General features: G+C 40.5%; 1 protein-coding gene across 1 annotated transcript; it reads right to left on the bottom strand.

Moving 5' to 3' along the window:
* Positions 1-215: 215 nt before the first annotated feature.
* On the bottom strand, positions 216-15,921 carry LOC121888507 (tomoregulin-1-like). Its single transcript, XM_042400072.1, has 10 exons — positions 14,899-15,921; positions 9,623-9,732; positions 9,172-9,301; positions 8,359-8,385; positions 8,170-8,260; positions 7,038-7,186; positions 5,766-5,813; positions 5,551-5,671; positions 4,890-5,051; positions 216-2,601 (listed from the first exon to the last, which is right to left on the bottom strand). The coding sequence occupies exons 1-10, from the start codon at positions 15,038-15,040 to the stop codon at positions 2,517-2,519; spliced, it is 1,065 nt and encodes a 354-aa protein (XP_042256006.1). The 5' UTR covers positions 15,041-15,921; the 3' UTR covers positions 216-2,516.
* Between the last annotated feature and the right edge of the window lie 702 nt (positions 15,922-16,623).

Here is a 16,623-nt window from a genome sequence, read left to right as displayed (position 1 = left end):
AAAATTATGATCAAATTAAGTCTGATCAAGAATTCAAATCCAACTTCCGATTCTCCAACACTCAAAAAGTATTGAGATTCATTATCCAACATGCAATTTATAACCTCATATTCTTTTCATTCTGCTTCAACGTCAAGTTATACGATTTAAACTCCTTAAAGCAGCATTAAACTCAATCTGCTGTCAAAGAACAGATCAAAGCGACGACACAGAGGTTTCGAAGAACATCATAATTTAATTCTAGTTCAACTACAGCACAGTCTAAACATCAACTTCACTGGTTCATGCAGTTTGCAACATCTACAGTAAAATCAGGCTGGTTTCCCACAAGCATCACATGACTGAGACCGCAGCTTCACTCCAGTTACAAGTGTTTGTTTTTCTGAACAAAGAGTCGAGTAAATCTGATGTCAGAGCAGCGATGCTTGAGGGAACCTCGGCCCAGCTTATTGAGTCTACTCCTTCTACCACAAAAAAAACAACCAACACGGACATTTCGTACCATTGTTACAAATTATATAAAAAAAAAAAAAAAGAAAAAAAAAAAAAGAAACTCGACCAAAAAACAAAGTCATTTAAATTATCATCAGCTTGTGTAAACACACAAAAAAAACATTGGAATCCATTTCCGGAATGGCGTCATCTGAAAATTAAGCAATAAAATAATTATAACAACAACCTGTACATGTCAGCTTGTACCTTATCATTATTTTAAGCAGTAGAAAAAACAGCATTTTGGTTTTCAGGTGCATGTCATCATAACAAATACAAAAAAAAGGAGGAAAATAAAGTTTATCAAAGTTACATAAAAGATTGTTTTTGACCCTGTGAGACGCAGCAAAACAGAACATTTGAAGTTTGCAAAAAAAAACCCAAGAGGGCTTCAGTGGTCCCTGATAATCCTGTAATCCCAGAACAAAGCGCCCCCTAGAGGATTAAGGCGTTATATTACATTAGCAGACAGACATGTAGGTACATTTTTAAAAAAAGGTGCAATATATGACATTCAGCCTCACTAGGTGTCGCATTAGCACCAGCATCTCAGACCAAAATTAACGTGTGCGTTGTTTACTCAATAAAGTTGGGAAAAAAAAGAAAGCGGCTCCTGAACCGATGGCTCATGAAACTCAGATCAAACTAGGCAGAGCTGATCAGATATGGATCAATATTCTGTTTCTGCCTCAAATGTTTTCAGAAACACATCTTAGTGAACTGTATAGCTGTAATTTGTGAAAGTTTGTGACGCGGCCGCCATGTTGGAAACAGCTGCGGGAGCACAGCAAGGGACTCACATGCACTAACATGCACGCTCACATGCATTCACATGCACACGCGGCCAAACCGGCGACCAAAACAAAGACGAGAGAAGCTCAGATTATAAAACACACACAGAGGGAGCGTGACTTCATTCTCTGCTCAGGATCTTTACATAGCAAATAGTTGTTGGCTGACATCTAGTGAGGCTGAATGTCGTTTATTGCAACTTTAAATTTCCAAAGTTGCTAAAACTCTCGAGAGTCCACGTGGTCTTAAACACGCTGTGCTGCAAAGAATCTGTAGTTTTATGCAGCAGGATGAAAGTGTATCTCAAATATAGAAGCAAAAATATTAATAATTTGAATCTCATAAGTAAACTACTTAATACTTCATGTTAAAATTTAAATATCACTGAGACTTTAGCACTGACATGTTTAATGTCTGTCCAGTTATTCCCTGGACTACCCAGGAATCCTCTTCCTCTTGTATTTTTGCAGGAATAGATGATCAGATCTTGTTCATGTATGATAAGTTTTAATATTTCATCTTGAATTTTAGTGTCTGTATTTATTTAACTCATCCAATCTGACCAGAGAGAGTTTTTTTTTTGAAAGCTGGACACTAACATTTTCCAATTCAGATGTTCTGAAATTGCTCCACTTTAAACAAACTTTAGAAATTTCAAAGAGGGGGAATTCAAACCACATAAATTCAGATCACATATTATTGTTATGTTATTATTGGTTTTTCTTCCATAATCCATAAACTAGACATTTCTAGTCTAAACAAATCTAAACAAAAACACAGAAACAGCATCAGTCTGCGTCCCACAGGGTTCAAAACAAAAAGAAAATCTGTTTTCCCAGTTTTGGAGGTGGACGGTCCAGAGTGAAGATACAATCAGATAAATAAGTGTTTCTGTCTCCCGTCAGAGGATCCACAGTGTTTCAGAGTCTGAGTGGACGGCAGCGTCATGACGAACACAGAAAACAAACTGTACGTCTGTCTGATGGAAAACAAAAAGTCATCTGCAGACAGCGAAGAGACGAAACTGTCCAGACAGAAAAGGAAATCGAACACGGAGGAAAATCTTAAAAATAAGGCCCCTTAAGAAATTGAAAAAATTATTTTTTAAAAAAAGGGAAAAACAAAAGAGGCACCAAAAAAGTCGAGATATCAAAAATGCAGTCTGTCTGTGTGGTACGAAAAACTTCTTGTGTTTAATAAAAACGAGAGGAAAAAAAAAAAAAGAAGAGCAGCTACATCATCCTGGAGGACGTTCCTGACGGGAAGTGGCCGAGGTGCTGCTTCTGTCTCCGGCCTCGCTTCGTCTTGTTGCACCTCCTGCAGGAAACGACAGGAATTACACGTCAAGAACATGCAGTTGCAGCTTTGGTCCAAATTATTTTAGAGGTCATGCTTTGATAATACTAGGGCTGTAGTCTGCTGGTCGACTGGTCGATATGCTCTCATCTGACTAAATTCTCATTGGTCGAATGATCTCCGTGTTATGAGGAGAAAAGTGCTACATCAACAGCTTTCCAGGATTAATCCATTATTTCCTGCGGCGGGAGGGACAGACTAACAAATTACCTGTGAAAACAACGGGGGTGTATTCAAAACACCCCCGTTGTTTTCACAACTTTGAACTCGCCCAACATAATGAAGACTGCTGGGTCTAACTGTACTCAATGTTTACTGAACGTTTACTGAATCAGTCTTTCTCCATTCTCCATATCCATTCATTCGGAAATCGACAGCGTCTGGGAGTCTCTGTGCAGCGCTGTTCCGGTACGTGAGTCAACCTCTGTGTCATTACCGGGGAAACCACCGGTCGCGTGGCTCCGTTAAGGAGTATGTTTGCGTAGCGAGCGGGAAAGAGCGAGGGACAGAGAAGTGACGGTGGATACGAGCGGAGCAGAGGAAAAGGTTAGTAGTGAGTTGTCAGTCTGGCAGTAAATGTACAGTACAGACTACAGTGTGTCAGTTAATAAATGCTAAAAAGTCACGTCTGCTGTTTCCTCAAATGCTGGAAAAGTAAAGGAGGTTAGCTCCAAAGTTAGCAACAATGGGTTAGCCTAGCCTGAAGACACAAAACAGGGAAATACAGAACAGAGAAATGTGTGGCTGCCCCCCCCCCCCCCCGCGTGACTAATCGATTAGTTGAAGATTATGTACGATTTTAGTCGACCAAGATTTTCTTTGGTTGACTACAGCCCTAGATAATACTGTTTATGCTGGAGGAACGCTTTACTTTCAACACTCTTAAATCAGACGTAATAAATAATAATATATTCCAAACACATCTACTGATCAAATATACAAATCACTGCATAGTTTATATTCAAATCATGCAATAAACATGTACAGATTGTAGTGAATGACTACATACTGAACATACATGAATTAAATTATTATTCTCATCTGCCTGCTGTCCCTTTAGTCCAGCTTGACGTCCACTGCTACCACTATTATTATTAGTCATATTATTACTGCTATTATTGTTGTTGCTGAGCTTCTCTCTCCTTGACGTTACCGACTGGTCTGCCTATTATTTTCTCGATTATTCACTTTGTCTATGAAAAAAAATTTATACCTAATATGGTATAAATGCTCATCATAAGCATTTAAAGCCCAAAGTGACGTCTTCAAATGTCTTTTTTTGTTCAGTTAAGAGTCTAAAATGCAAAGATACTCAATTTAAAATGCAATTAAACATTAGAAAAGCACAACAACAGAATATTTGGCATTTTTGCTTGAAAAATATTACTTAAATGATTAATTCTATTCGATCCTGTCTTTTTCTCTCAAATTCTGATTCACTTAAATCAATTATTTGACTTATTGTTTCAACTCTAAAACCTCTCTGTCTGTTTTTGTACCAGTGAGAAATTTGAAATTTTGAGACGATTTCAAGTAAACTCAGAGACATTTTCTGTTATTTTGACACTCAGCATCAAACACCTGGATACGTTGTTAATTTCTTTGTTTTTATGCTTTATTTGAATTTTTGGCTCATATGTTTCAGCCTCTTTTCTTATTGTTATTCTAGAGATTTCTGTGTGTATGTTATTTATGTTGAGCTGTGATATTTGAACCTGACAGCACCGAGCCTCCTGTTTCTCTGTATGTTTGCACAGTTGTTCTGTTTCTGCTGTTCCATAAACAGTATTTATATTTTTAAATAAATACATAATACAAATGTTTCTCCACATGTTGAAGCATGTATTTCCTCTGTCAGATGGCTTTAATGAACTGTCATCAGCTGGTTTCAGGACTGATCAGAGGATGTGTGTCAGAGTGTGAGCGCCCTCCGCTGGCTGAGACGGCTTACTGCAGCACAGACACTGAACAGCAGCAGCAGCAGTAGTAGTAGTAGTAGTAGTAGTAATAGTATGATATACATACTTTTAGTAAACTTTCTGACTTTTTATAACCAAACCTTTGACTGCAGTAGAACCTCTAGAGTAGTACTTAAACTAGTTAGCAGTAGTTGTTGTGCAGTATTAATATTAATAGTAGTTTTAGTGATCTTATAGCAGTAGTATTAACTGATAGTACAGCTGCCAGATGTGGTAGTAGTAGCAGTAGTAGTATTTGTACTATGAGTAGTCGTGATGTGATGTGTTTACCTGGTGAAGCACATGACCACAGCTACGATGACGGCGATCTGAACGGCTCCGATGATGGCGGCGATGAGGACGTAGTGCAGCTTCTGACCGCTGGGAACCACGTACAGGATGTTAAAGTCCAGGAGCTGATCGCACTGAGTACCACCGTACGCCGCCTCACACCTGAGACACACACACACACACACACACACACACACACACACACACACACACACACACACACACACACAGAGCAGTTTTTTAATATACTGTTTTTATACTTTTTATTTCTTCATTAAAATTTATACCCTGATATGTTGTTTGCAGCTGTTTCCAAGGCTCCAAATTTCTTTGTACTGGAAATGTGCAATAAAGACGTTCTTTTGTATATCACATATCTGACCTTGTAAAAAACATACTGAATGTTTTTGAAAAGCTTGTTATATTATCCATTGTGTCAAATCTTCATCTGAAAAGTAACTAAAGCTGTCAAATAAATGTAGTGGAGTAGAAAGAACAATATTTCCCTCTGAAATGTATTTTTTTTTAACTTGAGTAAATGTACAGTTATTTTCCACCACTGGCAGTTACATGAGTCAAACATACTGCAGATGTGGGTGCTGATGATTAATTTGTCCTCACAGAGACAGGACAGGAACACACAGACAGACAGACAGGTTACCTGCAGGTGGGCAGGTTGTGTCTCATCTCACACTGGCCGTGATCACAGAACTGGAAGTAGTCTTCAGGACAGGGGGCGGGGCTGTCCACAAACCCCTCCCCCTCGCCAGGTTTGGACACAGCTGGAAAAAAAAAAAAAAACACAAACAAACTCTGGTTTCTGATTGGCTGATTGGAGGAAACAGAATCACAAAGTCAAACTGCGGTCGAACTTACCGTAGATGTCTGGTTTCATCTTGATGCTGTCATCCTTCCTGCTCTTATCTGAAACCACAGAAGAAGAAGTTGTGAGACAGAAGAGATTATTGTTTCACACCTGACTGCGCTAACGGGACGTCCCCTGATATTTGATTTAAATGTGATAATGTTCATGATAAAAATGTGGTGAAGAACAGCAGAGCAAAGAGAGAAAGATGCAACAAAGAAGAAGAAGAAAAATAAAAAGCAGGAGGTCATCGTATAATAAATGTGACCAGCTGGTTGTTCAGCCGACCGTGTTAATCCTCAGTGTGTGTGTGTGTGTGTGTGTGTGTGTGTGTGTGTGTGTTCAGATTGGGGTCAGGTCATCATTCAATATAGATGAGCTGAAAAAACAGCAGAGTCTCTTTTTTATCCTCCTTTTTTCATCTCTTTTCTATCCTCTCTTCATACCCTTCATCACTCCTCCTCTATTCTTCCTCTGTCTTGTTTTACTCCGCTTTTCCTTCATCCCTCTTTTCCTCCTCCTGTCGTCTATCTTCATCTTCTCTTCTTGTCCTTCCTTCCTACTCCATTTTTCTTCTTCTTCATCTCTCCTCCTTTTCTTTCTCTTTTTCCTTTTCATCCCTTTTTCCTCCTTGAATTTCCTCTCCTTTTCTTTTGCCTCCACCATCTCTTCGTCTTTCCTTTTTGGTCATCTATCCTCTCCTCAACTCTGTTTTTCCTCTTTCTACCTTTCCTTTATCCCTCCATCCCTCCTCCTCTTGTCATTTTCTTAATTTAGATTATTGAATTTATTTATATCAGGGACCGTTAACAAAATACATTTATCTCAAACAAAGAGAAAAGATGCTTTGTACCAGATTTAGCTGCTAGCAGGTGATCAGAAACAATAACACGTTTCATAGGAATAAACACAAAGCAGAATATTTAATATCTATATCATACTTATATCCAAAGTGATAAAACTGATGCTGACAGGACTGTTAACTTAAAATCCATTTTTTAACTTCACAGGAGAAAATATCTGCAGGTTATTCTGTTCTTTAATGGCTTTAAAGGAAAAAGCAGATTCTATTCTATCCCTCCTTCCTCCTCCATCTCTCCTCTTCTCCACTCCTTTCTTTATTTCTCCTCCTCTTCCTCTTCCTAAAACACACCCTCCTCATCTTTTCTCCTCTCCTTTATCCTTAATATCTATCCTCTTTCCTCCTCCTCTTCCTCGCCTCAGGGTTTGTGTTTGATTTGATTAGACATTTGTTGGTGTGTGTGTGTGTATTTCTCCGTTACCTTGGCAACGTCCCACGTGTTTGATGTCAATCTTGAGCTGTTTGAGACACGACGCCTCGCGGACGTGGCACGGCGTGTCGTAGGTGACGCCGTCGCCGCCGCACACCGGGTTGTCGTTGTGGCCGTTACACACGATGTTACACATGCAGCTAAAAAAACAAACAAAACACACAAACAAAAAAACCACACACGAGTAAACAATCTGATGCTACAGGAAGTTTGTTTCAGAAAGCAGGCTTAACAAACTCTGAGTTTTCGGTTCGAGAACAGCTGATCAGACTCAGTTCAATAAACTCCGAGTTGGCGTCATTTGACTCTTTTTCACGCACAAAATGGACCAATCACGTGCCGCCTGCTTCAGTCAGGAGGAACAGGTCATTATAACGGAGAGATATGAAGAATATAAACACATTATTACAGCAAAAAGCAACACTGTCGCTGCAAATAAGGCGAGAGAGGAACGCTGGCAGAAAATTGCGTTCATTAAAAAAAAAAATCATTAATTTCGTAAATAGTTTATATACTTATTTGACCACTCAATGCTCTCTCTCTCCCACATCCAAAAGCTCTTAAACTTTAAACTCGATGCAGCAGATTTAAACATTAAACTGTCTGATTCTGTCCTATAATGAAGGATCAGTGGAAATCACTTTATATTCTGGCTGAATCAAAGTGAAACTAATATTATAGATTGAATATTATCTGTGATAAATACCAATAGATTCATCTTTTTTTTTTGTTCAAAGTATTTCTTCATTGGTTTTTTTTGGTAACCCTAACCTCTTGCACCGTTACAAATTTACAACATGAAACATCAAATCTGGTAGTCAGTGAAAGTGACGGCGCTTTTTATCGCCGATTTAAGCCGAAACTCGAAACACAACCTGCTCCGGACCAGGTTCAGTTTGCAGTATAAGTTACCATGGTGATGCAGCCTGTTGTCTTATTTGTGTTTTTGTTGCTGCAGATTTCTGAGGAGAAGCTCTACCGACAATCAGAAAACATACAAATGAATATAAACACACACACAGATCATGTCCTCAGTGATGTGTGTGTGTGTGTGTGTGTGTGTGTGTGTGTGTGTGTGTGTGTGTGTGTGTGTGTGTGTGTGCGTGTGTGTTTGTGTACTAACAGCATATCCTCAGAGTCTTCGTCACACTCGGCTCCAAACTTGCAGTTTCCACATTTCGAGACCTTTTTACCGCGACCGGAACCCTCGTCATCTGCAGACGCAAAACATCACGACAACATTTGTAATTATATTATTTTTACTGAAAATGTTTGAAACGAATAACGATCAGAAATAAGAAGCAGTTTTTACCTCCATCACCAGATCCTGAACCGCCGTCTGACAGACAGAAACAGAGAGATGTTACGATGGAAACGGTTTTCAAGACGTTTTTTTATTAAAAGGCAATGAACTCTCCCATCAGACCGTCTCTGTCTGATCAGATAATAACAGCAGCTTCACACCCACAACAATATCAGAAGCAAACATGACAGTCGTGCTGATCTGAACTCAAACAAACTGAATCTCAGCCTGTAAACTTCTTTAAATTTCCCCTTAAATGTTCCCAAACACATCCGGTGTTACATGTTAGAGAGTCTGCAGGGTTTCCAGATGAATGCAACACATTCTACCTTTATTATCTAATTATCTTTAAATCACAGCATCACCTGTATTATCACAACTACTGTAACACAGCTCAGGGTCAGAGTTGAACTAATTTAACTCTTCAGTGTTCGCTGGAGTTAAAGAGTTTCAGAGTGATTTTAAATTATTCTTAGGAATATCACTCTTATCGCAGGATTTCTCCACAATAATGACATTTGATTGTAACTTCCAGGTATTGTGGTATTTTTCTCGGGTAATGGGAGCAGATTTTGGCGAGAAATCCCGGGATGTGAATACCCGACATCCAACCCCATACTCAGAACACAACAGCTCTGCCGTGACGTCTAGTTTTATGAAGTTTATACATTTTCAGTTTTTGTCGACATTCTAGTTTATGTTTATTACTGATCTTGTAGTGTCATTAAATGAACGACTGATATGTGTAATTTGGTGCGTGGCCATAACATAACACGCTCTGTTGCTCAGACGGGGGTAGAAACATGTGTGTGTGTATGTTACCGTGGTAACAGGGTCCCTCTGACAGGATGGTGATGGCTCTCTGTTTCTTGCAGGCGGCTCTCCTGAGGAAACACTCGTTCTGATATGTGTCTCCATTGGACCCACAGACGGGTACGTACTTCTTAGGGCACTACAACACACACACACACACACACACACACACACACACACACACACACACACACACACACGCTTGGTTCACTTTGGCAACAACAACAAAGATATTTACTGAAATTATTGTCTTGGCCCAAATATGAGACAACATTTGTTTCTGGAAATGACAACGAGACAATTACATGTTCACAACATCTGGTGTGTGTGCATGCGTGTGTGTGTGTGCGTGCGTGTGTGCGTGTGCGTGTGCGTGTGTGTGTGTGTGTGTGTGTGCATGCGTGTGTGTGTGTGTGTGTGTGTGTGTGTGTGTGTGTGTGTGTGTGCGTGTGCGACTCACGTGGAACTGACAGACACACTTGATGTCGGCTCCGTTCTCGCGGCAGGTTCCTCCGAAGCGACACGTCCCGGCGTCGCACACGCGCAGGTCGCTCTTCTTCTCTGACAGATCTGTTAAATATAGATATTGATTATCAGCAATATTCAGCTCCAACTGAAGAATCGTATCTCGATATATCTGTTAATTATCACGATCAATACAGTTTAATCTCCTCCATACATTCAGATATGCAGGTTTGTGCTTAAACTAACGTAACTACGAGCAAATTCAATCATCTCATGTCCGTCCACTCACACTCACACCTTCAGAAGAAAAAACATCCAATAAAAATTTGCACACAAAAACATCTCTGAAAACATCAGGAAACAATAGAAAACGGTGATCAGTTTCCTAGAAGGCGACAACAAACTGTCCAAAACTACAAAATATTCAATTCACAATAATATAAGCAGCAAATTCTCACATTATAATAATCTAAACTGAGGTGTTGGACACGTGTGAACTTTGACCTCATGGTGGCGCTAGATGTAAAGTCAGAGGATTCTTCTTCTGGACGTCGTGAACGTCTGAACAAAATCTGATGATGATCGATCCAACAGCAGTGAAGATGTTTCACTCTGGAGCAACACACACACACACACACACGGCGGGAAACACACACACACAGGCTATTATCCAGGGTGGTCATTTTCTGATGGCGGCTGATTGGCTGGCGGCCTGCAGGCTAGCCAATTAGAGCTGGTAATTACAGGGGTCGTGACCCCCGCCTCCCCTGTAATTAGAAAATACTTCAGTGTGCTGAGACAGCCAGAACAACCTGCTGACACACACACACACACACACACACACACACACACACAGTAACCATCAGCAGAACCTGTGTGTGTGTGTGTTTCTCTGTGATGCGTTCAGGGTCAGTCGGTCCTGATAACTCATCACATTTCTGACTTTTCCTCCAGTAAAAGTTTTTACAGCTTCATCTGTGATCTGTGTGAAGCGAAAGTGTTGAGAAGCAAACGCAGCTTATAACTCTGATGTCACTGAACGTATTGATCCTCGCTGGCTGATCAGCAAATCAATCAGAGTGATCAACTGAATGAAAACGTTGTCTCCTCTATCCATTCAGATGTGGAGATTTATATCAAGACAAGAAACTACAAAATGTAAATTTTTTTGTTTTTTCTTTCCAAATTAAAAGTCACATTTGTGATGAGCTTCACTTCTCCTGAAATAAACAACATGGCCGCCTGGATGACACATGTAGTGACTCTGCTGTCGGGTTCAATAATAACATTTTAGTTTAAAGTTTTTTTGAAAGTCCAACCATCAAAACTCACATTTATGTTCAAGTTATGTTCATCTTGTGAGCTGAAGTAAACCAACACAGAACTGTATTTGTATCTGACTTTAATCAAAATGTATCAGTTTTCTTGTGAAATCCTGAATCGTTTCATCTCTTTACGCCTTTAAAATCCTACAAAAACCTGAGAGTTGGTTCTCTATCAAACAGTTTGAGAGTCTCAGACATGATCTGGTTCCAGCTGCTCCGCTGTGAAGAATCTATTATTTTCAGTAAACTAAACAGTTTCAGGTGTTACTAGAAAGAAAAGCTGAATTGATAAAAGTTTTATTTAATTGCAGGTTTACAGGATTAAAGCCTGAGATGATTCGTGTGATATCAGATGTTAAGACTCTTCTTTCATCTACATCATAAAACTACAAGTTTCTCTTCAACAACATGAATCTGACAGCGATCTGCCTGCAGAGAGAAACCACTACCATCAACTATGATAATCTCCTGTTGCTATAGTAACTAACTTCTCATCAGCAGCCAATTACAGCTTGTTTACAGAGTCACAGGTCTGCAGAGACCCGTCACGGAGGCTCTGTGGGGAATAAAGCCTCCATTTACAAACTGACAACACAAAACACTGAATGATACCAGACGATCATCACAGCTGGAGACCGAACAGGAAGTCAGAGACTAAAGTCAGAGAGTAAAGTCAGACAGGTAATGAACCAGGACCTGGATCTCTCTGAGGAGGATCGGAGAGTCTTCTGGACCAGCTCTCAGCGTGAGAAAGTGTGTCTCTGTGCTGTCGGCTGGATTTCAGGTCACTGATTCAAACCTCTGATGAGTCAGTCGACTGAGACACAAAGACAGAGAACGACGTCATCTCAGAGTCCGAGAGACTCGAGCGGAGCTGAACTGAACTGACATATCAGGTCGGAACACCAGCTAAACTCACACAGTGGGAAGAACACACACAATTAAAGGAGCAGTTCAACATGTCGGAGAATACAGTCATTCACTGTCTCTACAGCCAGAGACATACAGAGTCAAGAAATACACCCTTGAAACAGGAAATAGTTCCAGCACAGACAGTAACTCCCCTTAAAACATGTCTGTTTGTGAACAAACAAACATCACAACATGTTAATTAACGGGTTTTCACAGAGCCATGCTAGCTGTTTCCCCCTGCTAACAGTCTTTATGCTAAGCTAAGCTAACGGCGTCCTGACTCAGCTCTGTACTGAACACACAGACATGCAGAGCTGCAGTTAACCGCTAGTTTCATTATCCATTAACCTGATGTCTCTTTGTTTACTCTGTAATAAATCTGCAATGATCAGTGATTAATCAATGACTGGCAACTATTATGATAATCCATTCATCCTTTTAGACATTTTTTTAAACAAAAAATTGCTGATTACAGCTTTTCAAATGTTATAATATCATAACAACAACAACAAGAAGCAATTTTCTGACACTTTATAGAACGAACGATTAATAAAGTAGATAATATACAATCGTTAGCTGCTGTCTGACTCTATAAAATATCAGAAAATAGTTAAAAATGGCTTTTACACTTTCTGAAAGCCCAGAGCGACGTCTTCAGATGTTCAAAGATATTCAGTTTACAATGATATACAACAGATATTAATGTAATAGGCGGCAACAAAACGATTAATCGACTAAATGTTGCAGCTGAATATGTATTGACCCAAATATAAGACGATTAAAAGATGCTCCTCCTTCTCCAACAGTCTGGAGAACCACTGTTAGAAATATTTCTCATCCTTGAAGATTTTCTGGTGTATTTCAAGTTTATTTGTCAGGAAACCAGCAAAAATGTGTTTTTAGTATCATTTCCTAAAAAATATCAGAACAAGCGACTTTCAGCTCTGCAAAAAAAAGACTGACACACATCTGAACTGTTCCTCTAAGTGTTTTTATCAGTGATGTGTACTGAAGCTTCAGTGATGAAGTGAAGCTGATTCGAGGCCAGTCGGTGATGAAGAGGCAGTGAGTGAAGCACGTCGACCTTTAACTGGAGTGGAAGAGCGTCTCCGTCCTCTGAGGATCTCTCTCTCTCTCTCTCTCTCTCTCTCACGCTCTAACGACTTCATCTTCTCTCTCCTCGGTTTTCCTACATCCTGACGTTCCCGACTGTCTCCATCCAGAGCTACGCTGTTACACTACGCGTCCAAAAGTATGCGGACGGCTGAACATTGCGGTTATATATGTGACTGTGGCACCGTGAGCTCTGCTGTAGCAGCCTCCACTCTGATCGTGTTTAGTTCAGTTTCATATCATATATATATAAAATATACCCTAATTAAAATACAACTAGCTCACTTTAACAGCTTAAACTGCATATTTTCATTATCTGTTGGTTATTTTCTCGATTAATCGATTAGTCGTTTGGTGCAGAAAATGGTGAAAAATGTTGATCAGTGTTTCCTAAAGTCCAAGACGACGTCTTCAAATGTCTTGTTTTGTCCACAACTCAAAGATCTTCAGTTTACTGTCATAGAGACTAAAGAAACCAGAAAATATTCACATTTAAGAAGCTGGAAGTTGGCGATTCATTTAATATTTGGCAACTAATCGATTAATTGATTCGTCGTTGCAGCTCTAAAAACGTTCAGGAAACCAATCAGACGTCGTGACCCTTAAAACTGCTCGTCAAACGGAAACTTTTGCAACAACAGTCGGAGTCAGCGTGAGTCTCAGAGCCAACTGTCAATCACAGCTGTCAATCAACGCCCACACAGCAGACATCGAAGCTGCTATAAGTCTTCAAATCTTATTAACGGAGCAATAATTTCCTAAATGACCACCAGCACACTTATTAGAGGGTCTGAATTTACAGATTGAGACCAGAATGACTCAGTGAAAACAATGATTGACTCAGTATTTGTAGAGAGAAGTTGAGTCAGCTGGAGGCCATCGGTGATACTTTAAAGGTGCTTCAGCTTGGCTTCAGTTTCAAGCTGTGGACCTGACCGGCCCTAAAGCTTAAAACTAACAGACTTAAAGCTGTTTAACTCTCACATCATGTTCATGGTGATGAAGCAACATGTCGCCCAGTGCAGCTCTGTGGCTCACTGATGTGTTTTTAATAGTTTCTTGGACAACAATGGAGGAATAAGATACATCAGGCTTTGATACACACAATACTTGTTAGTCCATGAATTCACTGACAAGAAGTAAAAATAGAGTATTAGCAGACCTCTCCTTTAAGTTTACGGGTGAATGTGGTTCCAGTTTGATGTATACATGAACATATATGTTGAGCACAACACACATATGGGCCTAAACACACACACAGGGTACTCCCTCATTTAGCCTCGCCCTGTTCCTCCACCCTGTAATTAACCCGAAAATAGAGCCCAGTTAAAGTGAGGAGTGGTCACAACACACACATGAACACACACACGCACACACACACACACACACACACACACACACACACACACACACACACACACACACACAGAGGCTGTAGTACGAAGGCCTTGAACTTCTGCGAGCAGCAACATGGCCGCTTCATCAAGTTAAACCTCATCACTACCTCTGATCACACTGTACAGGTTTGTTCATGTTTCTGTTGTCATGACGACCGCACTGATGATAAACACTGGTGTGATGCTAAGGTATCCTTATCCTTGAGTAGCAGATTGCATTCATGAGCCTCCATCAAATCTCTGGTTTATCCTGCTGATGATGCTGCTGCTGCTGCGGTCGTCATGACAACAGAAACACAAAGATGTGTTGATGACAACAGCTGGGTCATGTGATCAAGCTGCACTGAGACATTATTCAGTAAATGGTGGCAGAGAGAGGGTCAAATCACCACTGTGACCTCTGACCTCCACATGCTCAAACCTTCAACATCAACCGGATTCAGAGAGAAATTAACTCTTAATTTAACTCCCATCAGCTTCACACTGTGACGTGTTCAGGTGTAAACAGGCTGGGAGTGTCTCACCTGGGCAGTCGGCCTTCCCGGGGCCGCAGTCCCCACTGCTGCCTCCGCTGCGGGGGAACGAGCTCCGGGCGGCGGGCAGAGCCAGCAGAACCAGCAGGCAGCAGCACCAGGAGCACCGGGATAACCGGCACACCGGAGCCATGATGGAGGAACGGAGGGACGGAGGGAGGGAGGGAGAGACAGATGGAGGTAGAGACTGAAAGGTGACAGATGTAGAGAGTTAAAGAGGGAAAGATAAAGAGGTGAAGGAGGCTTGGAGATAGAAACAGATATGTGGAGATAGATAAGAGGTATACAAAGAGAAACAGATGAGTAGAAAGAAGATAAAAAAGGTAAAGAGAAAGAAAAACAGAAACAAAAATGATCTGTTTTTCTGGAGTCCTGCTTTAAAACCTCTTAGTACAAAAACACGCCGCAGAAAAACAAGAATAATCAAAGCCTGCAGCCAGAAACAGCCTTAAATCCTCCTGTTGTCCATGTGTTTCCCTGCCAGCGGCTCTCAGGAGGAAGGCTTCATGCTGAAACTGAGGAGAAATAAGCTGGAAAAAAACCGACGAGAAAGCCTGAAGGAGGGTTGCAAAACGAAGCCCAGGATAACAAAGCAAAAGCAGGGCCTGGGGCTTCACACACCGACCCCCACACCTCCGCCACCCCCTGAAAACCAGTCTGCTCACAGCCCGGACTGAGCCTCCATCCCCCAGCCCCGCCGCCTCGCACTCAAACCGGCGAGGAGAACCGCGGAACACCGCGGAGAAAAAGATCCAGAAACAGGTCCGGAGGGGATTCCAGCAGCATCCAAGCCGAAGCGGAGCGAGTGTGAGCCGGGGAGGATGCACGGATGCGGTCGGTCGGTCGGACCGGGACTTTTTTTTTTTGTCCTCCTGTTCTCTCTCCACTGAATCACATCAACAAAGGCCCGGACCACGTGACCCGCAGGAGACCCCTCCCACACACATCCTGCTCATCTATTCTCTGTTTTAATTAAACCTCACCTCACTGTCCCCATCTGAAAATAACTCATCAACAAATAACAAAGCAAACATCCGGTCACATCAAACACAAGTCACTTTATTTACAAATTCAAAAAAGTTGTTGACCAAAGATTTAAAATATAATTAAATAATAAAAATCAATAAATGGAAGCACATTTCTGTCAGTAAAAGAAAAGAAAAGTGAGTCAGGATGAAATAAAAGGCTCATGATAAGTCACAACACTGACTCAGTAGGAATTATGAGATAAAAATCCAAATTTTGAGACAAAAAGTCACAATTATGAAATAAAAATCTGATTTGTGGGACACAAAGTCAAAATTATGAGATAAAATCCAAAAGTTTCACTCACTAAGTCGAGATAAAAAGTCAAATTTATGAGATAAAAATCTAACTTTTTGAGCTAAGAAGTCAAATTTGACAAAGTAAGTAAAAATTATGATGTTTTATCTCCTAATTTTGATTTAGCATGAGCCATTGTTTTTATCATGACTAAACTGTAACAAATATTAGAGTTAGTTAGATGATGAGTGGGTTAGATAGTTTTAGTTAGATAGTTAGGTTTTACTTTTCATTTCTTTTATTAAGACACATGTAAAACTCTTAGTTAGGGGGTTTTATTTGATTTGATTTAATCAGCGACCTCAGACCCTTTTACTTTGTAGTTTGCCTCCTTTTTTGTAAGTTACTTATGACCAATCCATGCTATAAATAATTTTATCCATCCGTTTAATC

The sequence above is a fragment of the Thunnus maccoyii genome, chromosome 21 (genome assembly GCF_910596095.1).
Source record: "Thunnus maccoyii chromosome 21, fThuMac1.1, whole genome shotgun sequence".
Lineage (NCBI taxonomy): Eukaryota > Metazoa > Chordata > Actinopteri > Scombriformes > Scombridae > Thunnus > Thunnus maccoyii.
Note: the sequence above shows the minus strand (reverse complement) of the source record. Positions and strands in the feature narration are given on the sequence as shown.